Below are 15,587 nucleotides of genomic sequence, written 5' to 3'. Positions count from 1 at the left end.
GAGAGTACTAGGCACGGGTTGGTGACAGAGCCAAGGAGTGCGTTGAGGTATCTGCTGAAGATCAATCAGCTAAAACTGCATAAAAGAGCAGAGTCTGGGAAGCTTCCCACTGCTTGTTCAACTAGGATCATCCTAACTGCTAGGGCTCTGGCTTGCATGGTTAACAGGAGAGCCATGTGGGAAGAATCTTTGCTCCCAGTGACAGATTAGATTTTGGAACACCTCATTTTGACTTTTAAGCCTAATTATAGTAGTTTAAATTCTGGAGAGGGGAGGCAGGTGGTGAGAACGTGTAGTAATGGTGTTCTGCCACTAGATATCTCTAGTGCATTTTGTAAAATACTGTTAACATTTGTACAGAGTATTAGAGGTCCCCAGCTCTGAGAATGTCAGCTGTCTGCAAAGTAACATTTGTTGTTGTTATTGTACAGTTTAGATTTACTGAATTATTGATAATGAGCAATGCTTTTCCAATTCCAATACAACAAAGACTGTCTGAAACTCAAATTCTCTGAAGATTTGACAGCAACGGGAGGCTGTTGCATCCCAATGAATTAATTCACAGCTTAATAGGCAGTGAGCAATTGAAATCTATCCACAATCATTTGCCAGCCCAAAACTCACAATATGTATATAGCAACCTTCACACGAGGTGGCGTCCTGGAGCGCTTGACAGTGGCGGAGTCTGACTCCAAGCCAGGTGGAGGGGGGAGGTGACCATAAGCATGGTCAAAAAGAAAGGTCTTTAGGCGTGATTTGAAGGTGGGGAAGGAGGGCGGGAGGGGGCAAGGCGGAGGGATTGAAGGAGAGAGTTTCAGGGCGTAGTGGCTGAAGGCGTGGCCACCGGTGGTGGAGCGGAAGGAACGAGGGACAATCATTTATTCTAAAGGCATTAGCAACTGAAATAATTCATTATTAACACCACAGATAAATATCTTGGGAGACAGTTGGTACAGCTGAGAGATCAAAGGTATCAGAGCACATCTGTGGCGAAGCAAAAACTATGAGCCAACCAGAAACGTCTTTTAAGCCACGGTTCATTCAGTTTGTGGTAGTTTTCTAAGCTGTACTGCTTTTCTCACCTATAAATTGCGGGAAGATTAGCCGACTGAGAACCAGTACTGGAAACTGAAATTAACTCCCTGTATTTTTGATAAATAAAGCTGCAGTGAGAAAGAGAGGATGGGATAGGAATGGGGAGAGGAAGAGAAAACAAGACGGGGGAATTGGCAGGAAGGGGGGGTAAAGAAAGAAAAGTGAGTGCATGGAGAGAGAGCTTTAGAGAGGGTTTTTTGGTAAGTAAATGTTGGGGTTCACGCCCCACTGGAAGTGAACCCATGTTACAATGAAGCACAACAATGAAGTTACAATAACAGGACTTTACTGTACGGTGCTCACTGAATATTTAATCCGGAAAGCTGCAAAAATTCTTAATGGCAGGTCGGGAAAAGCCAATTATTTTGACTGGAACTTGCTGTTAAAGTGCTGCTAACCCCCAGGTCAGAAGCCTATGCTTATCAGTCCAGCGAGATGGAGATTTCAGCTGTAATTTGTGTGCTGTGCAGCCGTCAGACATTCCTGAATGATCTCCCTGTTATTTCCCACTTTGGGCAGAAGGAGTGAAATCTGTGATGGGAGGAAGAGAGGAGGGGAGAAGGACATTAACCACTTGCTTTTGCTTGGGGTAGCGTCCAGGAGGACTTCACAGTGTCAGCCAGGGAGAGAGGGAATGGGCCAACGACCGTCAGCACGATCAAAAAGGAAGGTCTTTAGACAGGATTTGAAGGTGGGGAGGGAGGGGGCAAGGCGTAAGGCAAATAGGAGGCCGGAGCCAGCCGAGCAGATGCAGTGGGTGGTGGAGTGGGGTTTAAGCAGGTTGGAGAGGTAGGGAGGTGCGAGGGAATTAAGTGATTTGAAAACGAGCGAGAGGATCTCGACACGGGAAGAGTGAGCCAGACCCTAAACTACTCTCGTTTCCAGCTGAAAAAATCCTAGTTCCTCCATTCTCTGCTCATAGGCCAAACCACTCATCTGACCAGACTCTAGAAAATATAACTTCTTACTTTGAATATAATTGGATGAGTGAGATGTTAATGGGACGAGACAATGTTCCACCTGCCTATTCAGGTGGATATTATAGATCGCATGGCACTATTCGAAAAGAGAAGGGAATTTGTCTCTCCCGGTGTCCGGACTAACAATCCCTCAGCTAAAATTGGTCACTTGCTCCACGACTTTTTGTGGGATATTGCTGTGCGCAACTGGCTGCCGGGTTTCGCCCACAAAATACACAGTCACTGCACCTACAGCTTATACTGTGAAGCGCTTTGAGACGTCTCAATGACGTGATAAGGCACGATATCAAATGCAAGGATTCTTATTATAATAATCATCCAGGAGAAAGAGTTCGCTTTTCTTTTCACCTTCAAATTGTCCCAAATGTGGTTAATTTAATGACAATAGACAGATTCCGCGTCACCTGCTGGCAATGCATATTCTAGCAGGAGCGCTTTCTATTAATGACGATTTCCAATATACATTCTCCTTACAAGGTGAATTCCTTCCATTGTATATCCAGGGGTTTCTGCTTGTGGTTTGGCAATGCTGGAGCCAGGATTCCAAACAGGCTGCGTAACTTGATTTAGTGGCTAAACATCAGTTTTGGTCAAAGCTATTTTGTGAGTGGCTTGTGTAAGTGCCCTGCCTTGCACAGCCTTTATTTAAACACTTGAGCATTATCAGCGTGTGCGTGTTTGTGTGCTTTAATTAAACCATTGCTGACTTGTATGTGTTTGCATGTGCTGTAAAACCCGGTCATCTTGAATGCATTACACAAGTCGGACATTTAGCATCAATGATCAGCCCTTTGTTTCTGAGCACAAAGGAGTACGGTAGATGTATAGCAGCGGTCTGTATCACAACTGGCGATTAGCATTCCCTCTTGGTTTGTCCCAAGGACTACATGAGAATTATGGGTACGATGCGGTTTTTGTGAGTGTCTTTAGACTGCTGTGGGCAAGCTGGCAGTGAGGATAGAGTTTTTTTTAAAGCCCTGTTGCTCCCGCTAGTGTTTTGGATTCAGCGCTCTGAGATACTCCTCTGCGTGAGGGGACACTATATAAATGCAAGTTGTTGTGGTGGAAATGGTGATTGATGGAGAAAGAGGCTTGTGTGGGGTAAACCGAGGCTTTGTTTATGATGATAATAATAATAATAATAATCCTTGCATTTTAGTATAGCCTTATCATGTCTCCGAGACGTCTCAAAGCGCTTCACAGAATATACCGTAAAGTGAATTGACGGTATATTTTGTGGGCGAAACGCTCTCCTAACCTGCTGCTTAGAGCGAGATAAATGAGATGCCACTGTTACTGCACTGTCTGACTCTGCAGTAGGTGTTGCTCATGCTTTACCAACATTGTCTTTGGCTCAGGCGCAGTGCAGCCCACCCACCCTCCGCTCTGATGAAGCCAAGATCCCGCTTCCTGTCATGTGTCAGCCTGGCGCAGTGGTAGCACTCTCGTCTCTGAGTTAGAAGGTTTTAGGTTCAAACTCCACGTCAGGACATAGTCCAACCTGACACTCCAATGTGGTACGAAGTGGGGGGAGGGGGGATGTGGTTGCTGCATTGTCGGAGGTACAATCCTTCAGATGAGACGTTAACCAAGGTCGCATCTGCCTGTTCAGGTCCGTGTTAACTATTTGAAAAAAGAAGAAAAAAGAAGGCATCATTGACCAATTAAAATTGGTCACTCACTCCATGGCTGCTTGTGGGACACTGCTGTGTACAATTGGCTGGTTTCGCCCACAAAGTACACAGTCAATCCACTTCATAGTATATCCTGTGAAGTGCTTTGAGACGTCTCAACAATGCGATAAAGCGCTACAGGATGTCCTGTAGCTCAGTGGTTAGAGCACTCGCTTTGCAAGCGAGAGACCTGAGTTCAATTCCAGGCAGAGGGCGAAACCTTGGGCAAGTTTCCTTACTCCACACAGAGCCTAATAATAATCCCTCCAAAACCAAAAACAATAATAAATTGGTCATTTTCAATCTATGACTGTTTGTGGGACATTGCTGTGCGCAATTGGCTGCCGCGTTCGCCCACAAATATACAGTCAATTCACTTTACAGTGTATTCTGTGAAGCACTTTGGGACGTCCTCCCGACGTGAAAAGCGCTATATCAAATGCAAGGAATATTATTATATCAAATGCAAGGATTATAATTATTATTAGTTGGTTTAACAAGCAGCAGTGATGACTGTCCGAGCCTGTGTAAGCATAGCTCATTTGGGAGGGCCCTTAGCTCTTGTCAGAAATCATGAAGTGAACGAATCAAAAAGATCTGGAGGATTGTTGGCCATGAAACCAGGGCAACGTCTCTTTTCAAAGTGTAGCCGGATCTTTAATGTCTACCTGAATAGGCAGGTGGGACTGGGGCTTAATATTTCATAAGAAGCACATTCCCCCTGCCCCACAAGACATACAACAACAACAAGATTACATTTGTATAGCGCTTCTCACGTCGGGAGGATGTCCCAAGGCGCATATACTGCAAACTCAAAATGTGAACTCAAAATCCTCTTTTTGGGGGTGGTGGGAAAGCAAGAAAATGGGATTAAAAGATTTAAAAGGATCTAAGAAACTGGCAGAACAGGCTGGATGGGTAGAACGGCTTCCTTCTGTTCCAGGCTTGGAAATATCTCAAACCTGAATCTCTGCTGTGTTTCTTGCGTTGAGGTGGCTTCCCCCCACCACCAGTTTTACTTTGATTGCTGCAAATACACGGTATAATAAATAATCATTGCATTTGATATAGCACCTTATCAGGTCTTCGAGACGTCTCAAAGCGGTTCGCAGTAAAGTGAATTGATTATGTTTTGTGGGCGAAACGTGGCATCCGATTGCTCACAGCTATGTCCACACACAGCCATCGATTGAGTGACCAAATTGTTTTATTTATTTTATTATTTTTGAAGGGACTATTACCCTTGGAAAAGCGATCCACCAATCAACCAACAACTAGGTTCCTATTTACTGCAAGTAAACAAGGTCTGTGGAGTAAGGAAATCTGCCTAATTTATCGCCCTCCCCGGGAATCGAACCCGGGTCCTCTCGCTTGGGAGGCGAGCACACTAACCACTAAGCTACAGGACAGTATAAACATGTCCTTGAGGTAAACAGTGCCCCTTCCTGTAATGCTAGTGGATTTGGGAGGTGGATTTGACCAGGAATTATTTTTTCTGCATCAAATTGCTGCTTTTTTATGGGTTTTAGTCCATTCAACCTTTTACAGCACAAGTTTGAACTCCTACGATAAATTATGGAGAAGCATAAAGGATGTTTCTGACTGACTGAACCTCATTGTTTTTTTTATTTATATATGTATACAAGGGATTGTGCATTGATGAAAGGGCTAAACGTACTGTACACAAGCTCTGAAGCTTGGTCCTGTTTGGCGGAGGGGAGAGAAATTGGGGTTAAAAAAAAAGTGCTTTCTATAATCTGATACTGACAATGAACTCAGAGATGTGTATGTAGATAGGTGTCAGTGAAACAAACAGACACTGCTTACCATTCTGCTTTGCCATTTACCAAAGTGCCGCTTCCTGTGCTAAACGAGACCCCAGAATAAAACCGCCATCGTTTTTGCGATGGCCTGGGATATTGATGTGAATGTATAGATTACCTGGTTATCACCATCTGCCGCAGCAGCTGCACGTTTTGGATGTTTCTGCATGGAATGCCTAAGATTTCAGTGCTATCTTAAGATAATTGATGCTGCAGAAAAGGTTCGAACCAAAGCTCCGTAGATATTTACTTTATTCACAGCACAGGAGGAGGCCTTTCAGCCCATTATGGCTGTGCTGCTTCTCAAAAAGCGAAAGAGCACTCCCCATTTAGTCCCATTCTACCCCCCCCCCCTCCCAACATACATTTTTCTACTGGCATTACACATTGTCACAACCATGTCTGTGTACGGTATCTGTTTGTGTGACTGTGTGTAAAACAAATTCTCTCAACCTTTCCCTTTGATCTTTTGAAAATTACCTTAAATGACTTACGGACTGGACTCACTGACCAGTCAAAATAATTTCTCCCTGTTTATGATATCCCTCATCCATGCGTTCATCACATCCAGGCTCGACTACGCAAACTCACTGCCTCCCCAACTCCTCCCTCCGCAGGCTTAGGTGCGGATCCCTGACTGTCCAGCGCCTTGGGATACCCTCCTGACATGAAAGGCACTACACAAATGTGACTTGTTGTTGGTGGTGGTGTCAAAACCCTTCAGTGTTGAAAACCTCCCTGAGTCGCTTCTCTGGTTCAATTTCTGCAGTCTCTTCTGATACGCTTGAGACGGTAGGAATCATAATCCACGGACATTCGTGCCACTCTTTATCCCCCGGGTGATGTACTTGTTTGCTCTTTCTTTCAGAACTCGGTCACGCGGAGTGCACCCATACACAGCGACTCACACAACCGAATGGGAGTCCGGTTCCTCACCACGTACGACAAAAGATTCGTCATTAAAACTATTTCGAGTGAAGACGTGGCGGAGATGCACAGTGTTTTAAAAAAGTACCACCAGGTGGGGAGCAGGAGTTGGTGTGCTTTACAATTGTGCCGGTGAAGAGCGGGAGGCAATGGGAAGCAGAGTCCTGTAGTGTAATGGGTAGCGCGCTCGCCTCGCAAGCAAGAGGTTCGATTCCCAGGCGCGGTCAAACCTTAGGAGAGTTTCTTTACTCCACACGCCTCTGTTTACCGAGCAGTCAGAGGTTAGTCGATTGGCAGATCACTTTCCGGGGTAACGATCCCTTCAAATAAATAAGTAAAATACTAATTTGATCACTCAATCCACGACTATTTGTGGAACACTGCTGTGTGCAATTGGCTGCTGTGTTTCGCTCCTAAAATACACAGCCAATTCACTTTACAATATATTATGTGAAGTGCTTTGAGACGTCTCAATGACGTGATAAGGTGCCATATCAAATGCAAATGTAAGTGCTTCGCAGGGCCGACTGGGAGCCTGAGCCGAGGGGGGTGGAACGGGGGGGAGATTTTGACCTGGTGATGTCACTTTAATGCTGCTTCTAATACTGCAAACTTAGTACTGCAATAAAACTACGGTATTTCTGTTATAATAATAGTAATCTTTGCATTGCGAAATGCGGCAGCCAATTACCCGCAACAGTGTCCCACAAACAGTTGTGGATTGAGTGATCAAATTATTATTATTATTATTTTTAAGGGATTATTACCCCCGAAAAAGCGATCCACCAATCGACTAACAACCGGATTCCTACTTACTGCTAGCTAAACAGAGGTGTGTGGAGAAAGGAAACTTGCCCAACGTTTCGCCCTGCTTGGGAATCAAACCCAGTCCTCTCGCTTGTGAGGCAAGTGCTCTAACCACTACACCACTGTTTAGCTTCTCTCTGCTTTGCTGACATGCTCTCCCTTGTGTTTCTCCAGTATATTGTGGAATGTCATGGGAACACGCTTCTCCCCCAGTTCCTGGGCATGTACCGGCTAACAGTTGATGGAGTGGAGACCTACATGACTGTCACGAGAAATGTATTCAGTCACAGACTCAATGTGCACAGGAAGTACGATCTGAAGGTAAATTACATGTGATTGAGAAAGGAACAGCTTATATTTTTGCATCTTATCATGTTGAAATGTCTCAAAGCATTTCACAGTTAATTACTGTCAAATGTAGCGCTGCATTTTTTTGGGAAGAAATCTAAATGCAGCAGTTATTTGCAACAGCAAGGTGCAGCAAACAAGCATGATGTGAATATCTAGCTAATCTGGAGGATTGTTGGCCAGGACACTGGGAGAAACTCCCTTCTCTTCTCAGTTTGTATCATGGGATTTCTACCCTGAAGCAAAGTTTTGCTTTTGACCTTTCTCTGCTGCTTGCCCAATTCTGTTACCCCTGGATTACGTCCCAATTCTGCTGGGCAAGGTAGCGTCCACCAGTCTATAGACAATCCACTGGAACCTTTGCAAAACAAGAGGACCAGATGGCATATTATGGATTTGGCGATTGAATTGTCTGAAAATGGACTAATGGGCTCCCCCGATGTACATCACCAAAGACTGAGTTCAGCTAGATCGCTACCCTTCTTTCCCTCTGACATTAACAAGCAGCAAGAGTTCCCACTGTCGGGCACTGGGGGGAGGAGGGGAGAGGCTTGGAATTACCAGCTTCACCCATCACAAAGCCAGAAACGCCTACTGGAGTAAGTGAGCGGATGACTTGGGGACACAGTCATCATCTCTGTTATCAGTAGAGTTCACTTCAGAAGACTCTTTTTCAAATAAATCTGAAGAAGAAAATGAGGAAGAGGAGGGTGAAGAAGATGAACTTCCCAGCATCATCCAGCAGGACAACAACAACATTTATATTGCGCCCCACGCCAGGGTAGGTCCCAGAGCAGAAGACATGCGAGTCTGGTGTAAATTCCACAAGTACCCTTATTGGCTTGAAGTGTGAAGCACAAGTACAAGCCGGCATATTGTTTGTAGATGAAAATATACTGGATGCAAAGGAAAAGAGTAGAAAAGGCATCTGCGTATCTGTCAGGACGTTAAAACCAATTGATTGTGTGAAGAGCGGCCTCAGTTAATGGCTGCAGGACGGGAGACTTACAAGGGTGCAGTTGATTGGAGCGTTGCTCTGATTGATGCCAATCGAATGGTTGAGAGAAAAGCTAATAGTTTTTTTTAAAAATGATCAAAGATTTTGATAACATAAATAGGAAGAAATGATTTTGACGGGTTGATGAGTCAGTCATTGGAACACAAGATTAAGGTAATTACTAGAGAAGGTTAGGAAAATTGTTTTGATAGGTGTAGGTACTGGTATCCATTTTGGCTTTCTAGAGGGAATTAGATAAATATCTGAAAAGGAGGAATAGGGTGTGAGAGAGAGAAGGAAGGAGAATGGAACAAAACGGATGGCTCTTTCAGAGAGCCAGTACTGGTGCAATCGGAAAAATGGCTTGTCTGCCTCCTATGCTGTAGACTTCTGTGGTTTTGTTGTTACATTTGTCTCTGAGTAAAAGGACACACCAAACAGCAGTGTGTGAGTTTTTTTTATCAGCTGGGTGTCTGGCACATGCAAACACCCATCACCATGCTTAAGTGTACCTAAACCAAGCTGAGATTTCCTTGCATCCAGATTGTTGGAATGGAATGCCTGGAGGGACGCCTACCTAATTCCTGCAAGTATTACAATTATTGAAAGTATTAAAGTCGGTGAGATAAAAGGTTACAGTGGCTAGAAACTCTGAAAACTCATATTTCCTGTTCAACGTTGGCACAAAAATGTGGATGTGATTCACATCTGTTAGTTTGATGACAGGAAGTGCTCAGAAGGAAACTGAATGAAATCTATTTCAGTGAAGTCAGATATTTTCATATTACATTGTGGAAGTCAGTTCCAAAGATGATTAAGCGTTCGAGACGCCATCCGGCGTGAAGGGCGCTTTATAAATACAAATTGTTGACTATTGAGGATATATTTTATTGGGAGTTCCAGGTACCTGCGAACTTAATCTTTCTACATCCTGACAACTTTTTACTCCCCGAATCTCGATCTTGAATTCACACCCTCTTCTCCTCGAATCTCCTATCAGCAGAAAGAGTTTCCCGCAATTAATTCTTTCGAACCCTCTCAGTGTCTTTAGCACTGTCCATCGCAACCAAAGCCATACTCGAGACTGCGCGACTGAGAGCCGTTTACAAACCATTCACTTGGCTGCATTTCTGAGGAGCAAATTATAAACAGCGGGAGTGAAAAAGTCAGTCAGCTGAACAGGAACTGAATGTTACTCCACTGAACTGAAACTGCACGCACTGAGTGTCTACAGGTGTCCATCCTATCCTGTTCAGAAATCTTCCAACTGTATCACATCTGTATCTAGATCAGTTTCCTGTCTCGCTTAATAAAGATGTAGATGGGTTATGAATGTTTTCAGGCTCCCTCAGTGCCCTAGTGGGTAAAGCCATCAGCTCTATAGCCAAACAAACAGGCAAGTTCCAGGTCTGAATCTTGGTCTGTGTCGAGTTAGCAGAAACGTGGTGTGAAGTAACAGTGACGATATTTATTTCTTGTTATTTGCTTCCTTTAGGGCTCAACAGTTTCGAGGGAAGCCAGTGGCAAGGAAAAGGTATAGTGATCTCTTCATTAAGACCTCATTTTATATATATACCCGAAGACTTTTCACCCACATTCTCTGTGTTATCTGACAAGTGTATCTGACTAACGAGGGCGCAGCCATTGATCTAGAAACTGCTTTGAGAGGATGTGGTTGGACCCTGTTGTACTACTCTTCAGTATACCGTGGGTCTGGGTATAACGTCAGTGTAATGGTACCCTTCCAGCTTGCAGAGCTCACCGCCCGGTTTCCTGCACTTAGTCATTTGGCCCCTTCAAGGCATGTCTCAAGCCCCTCCTTTTCGACCGCGCTTTCGGCCACCCTCCCTGCTTCACCCCCCTTCCCCCCCCCGATCCCGACTCCCAGCTCGGGTCCAAAACCCTGACTGTCCCATCCAGCGCCTTGGGACGTCTTCCCGACATGAAAGGCGCCATTCAAATTTAATTTTGTATTGTATGTCAGTATGAAAAGGCTCTGTGCTTTCATTGCTACTCCCAACCCCAGTAATCCTTTGGAGATCTCAACAGAAGGCATTGCTGAGGTCTCAAACACAGAGTACCTACCTCCCTTGCATTCCATAGTTGAAACATGGTGTTGAATTTGTTACACACTGATACAAATGTACGGATTTTGTTTGCTCACTGGCTCAGAAGTTTTTATCAGTATCTTACACAACCGGCCCACGAAGGTCACTTTTTCCTAATAGTCACCATTTCTTCAGAAATGTTGTTATCACATACTGCTAACGCTGTTAGGAATCCACTATTTACAATACTGTACAAATTTACATTCACGTGGCGCCTTTCACATCAGGAAGACGACCCAAGGCGCTTAACAATCCTGGCTTGGCACCCCAGGTGGGTTGGGAGCCAAGTGGGCGGGTGGGGGGAAGATGACCGGTAACTTGGACAAAGGACTAGGTCTTGAGGCAGATCACTGGCCAGAGCTCCTGAGTGGAAGCAGTCAGTGTTAGATGTCAGGTGAGGACAGGATCAGGCTTGGCATGGACACTCACTGTCAGGTCTGTCACATGAATAATGGTCACTTGGTCAAAATGCTTGTGTGCCTGTTGAAGTTTATAGCACGGAAAGAGGACACTCAGCCTATTGTTCCTATATTAGCTTTGAACAGAGACATTCTTCTACCTCTACACACACACACACGCACTTTTATATTTCTTTTCAGATATTTATGTAAATCCATTTTAAATGTTCAAACAGATTCTGCCTCAGTCACGCTCTAACCAGATAGGATGTTGCATGTTCTAACAAACCTTTGTTTAAAAACAAATTCTCCAAATCCTGGCATCAGTTGCACCACACCCTAGTACAAGTCAGCAGACAAAATGCTGACCCGCAAAATAGTGAATAAGACACAACACAAGTGAATAAAACTCAAGAGACTGGCCACACATGAAACTAGTGAAAATACAGTCGATTCACTTTACAATCTATTCTGTGAAGCACTTTGAGATGTTTAGATGACGTGACAAGGATTATTATTATTATAGTGCTCGATATCAAACCTGATCTGTAACATTTTTTTAAAAAGACTCTTTTTTGCAGTTGAAAACCTCGATTAAAAGGCGAGTGTGGGTGCGGGGGGATATAATTAAAAATAAGCGTTGATTTTATCGGTCAAAAAATATCGATTCTTTGCAACAACCTTACTTGCCAACTGCTTCTTGTTAATCGCCCTTTTCATGGCTGCAGGTTAACCTTAAGGCATGGGTATGGATTGTAGTATCTTCCCTTTGCCAGAATTGATATGCTGTGTGCTATCTCTCTGATCACCTGCATCAAATCTTTTATTTGCATTACAGGCCAAAGAGCTACCGACACTCAAGGACAATGACTTTCTGAACGAAGGCCAGCGGATTCAAATAGGAGACGAAAATAAGAAGATGTTTCTTGACAAACTGAAGCGAGACGTTGAGGTAATTGTTTTATTATTGTAAGAACATAAGAATTTGCTAGGGGAAAGAAGACCCAAGTTCCACCTTGTTCACCTTCCAACCTCCTGGTGGTCACTTCACATGTCGTGTTCCAAACTGTATGCCGTATCCTGAGATATTATTTTCCAGCAGAAATCTATCTCATTTGTTCTCGAACCAAATGACATTTTCTACTTCCATGGTCTCCCTAGGGAGCCTGTTTCATAAGTTTACTACTCGCTCACTGAATTAATGTTTTCCCAGATTTGTTCTGAATCGTAGGCCGTGTCCTCTGGCTCCACTGTTCAGTACAAGTTATAAAACAGCTTATTGTGGTCAACATTATCTATTCCCTTCAGAATCTTAAAGACTGCAATCATATCACCTCTCAACCTTCTCTTCTCCAGTGTGAACTAATCTAATCAGTTTATCTAATCGCTCCTCTTAGTCCAGTCCCTCCATCCCCTCAATCATTTTGGTTGCCTTCCTCTGTATCCACTCAATCCCTGCAATATCCTTTTTATATTGCGCTGACCAGAACTGCGCACAGTATTCCATGCAGTTGCACCATTTCTAAAGTGGCAGGATTACCCCATTATTTCGGCTCAATATTGCCCTTTTAATACAGCCGAGCATCTGGTTTGCCTTACTCACTGCTGTACATAGTGCTTTCACTCGTAGAGAAGCTGAGCATTTGCATGAAAAAAAATGGACCTTTCATGACCATCCTTATTTATCCTTACATTTGATATTCCGGCTTGCGTATCAGGAGTTTGTCTCAAAATGCTTCATAGGATTTAGTAGTGACTATAGGTGAACACCACAGCCAATTTGTGCACAGCAATTGCATATTTAAATTATTAAAGAGCCATGAAGTAAGTGATTGATTTTATCTGGGGAATTGTCAGCCAGGATACTGGGAGAGAGAAATTCACTTCTCTTTTCGAATAATGAAATGTTGATTCCTTTAAACAAAATGTTGATTCATTTAAACACAGATTAGATTAGGCTGAAGGCAAACTAGATGGACCTTGGTCTTTTTTTCGTCTAGCATTTTTTATGTTCTTATGTAGTGCATGCTTGTGTGTTTAGGTCTGACTTAAATTGTTTGAATATTTTACAGTTTTTGGCACAGATGAAGATCATGGATTACAGCCTGTTAGTTGGAATTCACGACGTAGACCGTGCCGAGCAGGAAGAGATGGAGGTGGAGGAGAAAGGTGACGATGAGGAGTCTGAGAATGATGGGATGGGAGCCCTGGTCGGTTCTTACGGAACTCCCCCAGACAGCCCTGGGAACATGCTGAATTTTCCTCGAATCTTCGGACCAGGAGAGTTTGACCCAACAGTTGATGTGTACGCCATAAAGAGTTATGACTGTAAGGATTGTCTTCTAATACTACAGTGTTTAAGACACTTTGTTTAAGGATATTTCTATTCACATTGTTTATGGGTGTACAGTCTTGGCTGAGAGGCAGATAGGGTCCCTTTGTATATTAATAATAATGCTTCACTTGATACAAACATCTAAGGGCTTCCCACAGAATTCTGTAAAATGTAGTGACTGTATTTATGGACAAACACAGCAACCAGTTTGCACAAGAGCAAGGTCCCACAAACCACCATGGAACAAGTGACCAATTTTATTTGGGGGATTGTTGGCCCGGACATGGGAAAGAGAAACTCTCATCTGTTTTCGAATAGTGCCATGGATCTTTAACGCTCACCTTTACAGTCAGTCGGGGCTTCGGTTTAATGTTTTAACCAAAGAATGGCATCTCCAACACTGCAGTACACTCCCAGTGTCAGCCTAGACTATATGAGTTTTAAGTCCCAATGTGGGGCATGAATCCAAAACCTTTTGACTTGGAAGGGAGAGGAAAACTTTAGCTGTTAGGTTGTGGATATTTTAAATTACGAAAGGTGGCTTTAATCAAGAATGAGGTTCGAGTGCGTGAGTTGCTCATTTTAAATTATTTAGTACTTCACACTTTTGGAATGTCGCACGCCATCAGAGTCGGGTGTAAGTGTTAATTGCGTCTTATTACTTCCAGTTGTCCATTTATTTCTCATTCATTTCAACACATATTTGTTGCGTTTGGCAAAGAAAATAAGTTGCACCATCAAAACTAATGGAAAGTGCCCTATTTTCCACTATAGTGTGGTGTCCCGTAGCGTAGTGGTTAGCGCGCTCTCCTGGCAAGCGAGAGGACTCGTGTTTGATTCTCAGCTGGGCCAAAACCTTAGGCAAGTTTCCGAACTCCAAATGGCTCTGTTTACGTAGCAATAAGTAGGAACACGGTTGTTAGTCGATTGGAGGATCGTTTTCCTCCAAAGAAAATTGGGTCACTCAATCCATTACTGTTTGTGGAACGCCGCTGTGCGCAATTGACTGCTGCGTTTCTCCCACAAATACACAGTCGATTCGCTTTACAATATATTGTGTGAAGTGCTTTGAGACAGCTCAACGACATGATAAGGGGCTATATCAAATCCAAGGATTATTATTATTATAACAGTGGCAGTCACTATGGGACATCGGCAGTGACACAAGACCGAGTTGTTTGATGTTTAGTACTACAGACACGTCAATGAGCAATGTGGAATACCTCTCGTTGGAGAGTTTACTGCTCTACGTGCAGCTTAATCCCTCACATGTTAATACTCAATTTCAGCTTTCAGATACTGGCACCAAATGTGTAAGTTTCTGTTAATTTAATAAAATTGCCAAAATATACAGAACAATGTTAAATTTTTTTATCCGATTTTTTTTAAAAAAAAGCAGATCTCCAAATGAGTAGGACAACTTTTGTTTGACTGGACTTCCCGCCATCTTTCCTCTTCCCATTCCCCCCTCGGCTCCCACCCCAAGCTCTGGTACCAAACCACATCCGTTAAGCCCCTTGGACGTCTCCACTCATGTCATGTGTAAGCCTTGACAACAGGTGTTTGGCAGGGGATTTGTCTGTGCTGGGGATGGTCAACGTTGATCTATCCTGAATCTGCGCTTCCCCCCCCCACCACACACACACCCACAAATTACAATACATACAATGTACATACATACACAAACACAATGCACACACTCGCGCTTCACAGTATTTGTAGGCAAATGTAGCAGCGTATTTGAGCACGTCCCAAGGCGCTGGACAGTCAGGGATTTGGACCTGAGCCGGTGGGAGGTGGGGGTGTTGGGATAGGGAGGGTAGATGGTGGATGCACAGGTACAACACTTGACAGGAATTTCCTGTGAAGTTTTTGAGGTCTTTTAACATATAAGTGATGTATCAAATCAAGCATTATTATTGTGTTGTGGTGTACGGGTTGGACTCTTTTGTACTGCCTCATAGAGAGTGATACTGTGTCCTGTGCGGTGATGATGTAAGATCTGATAGCTGTTTAATGAACGTAGCATGTATTTAATTGGGAATATTAAATTAGGTTGTATGGGAGTTAATGTTCTGAAAGATTTCTAATGAGAT

At 43.7% G+C, this 15,587-nt stretch overlaps 1 protein-coding gene and 1 non-coding gene across 2 annotated transcripts in view; one reads left to right on the top strand and one right to left on the bottom strand.

The window, feature by feature from the left end:
• LOC103190206 (phosphatidylinositol 5-phosphate 4-kinase type-2 beta) overlaps positions 1-15,587 on the top strand; it is a 35,351-nt gene that overhangs the window by 15,005 nt on the left and 4,759 nt on the right. Inside the window, exons 4-8 of the mRNA XM_007910909.2 lie at positions 6,440-6,592; positions 7,480-7,626; positions 10,146-10,184; positions 11,995-12,108; positions 13,229-13,484. Coding sequence (XP_007909100.1) covers positions 6,440-6,592; positions 7,480-7,626; positions 10,146-10,184; positions 11,995-12,108; positions 13,229-13,484 — 709 coding nt within the window. The remainder of the gene's footprint in view (positions 1-6,439; positions 6,593-7,479; positions 7,627-10,145; positions 10,185-11,994; positions 12,109-13,228; positions 13,485-15,587) is intronic.
• On the bottom strand, positions 5,084-5,157 carry trnag-ccc. Its single transcript has one exon. It is a non-coding gene; the product is annotated as a tRNA-Gly (tRNA).

This window comes from Callorhinchus milii, unplaced genomic scaffold (genome assembly GCF_018977255.1).
Source record: "Callorhinchus milii isolate IMCB2004 unplaced genomic scaffold, IMCB_Cmil_1.0 Scaffold23, whole genome shotgun sequence".
Taxonomy (NCBI): domain Eukaryota; kingdom Metazoa; phylum Chordata; class Chondrichthyes; order Chimaeriformes; family Callorhinchidae; genus Callorhinchus; species Callorhinchus milii.
The sequence above is the reverse complement of the archived record's forward strand: the minus strand, read 5'-3'. Positions and strand labels throughout refer to the sequence as shown.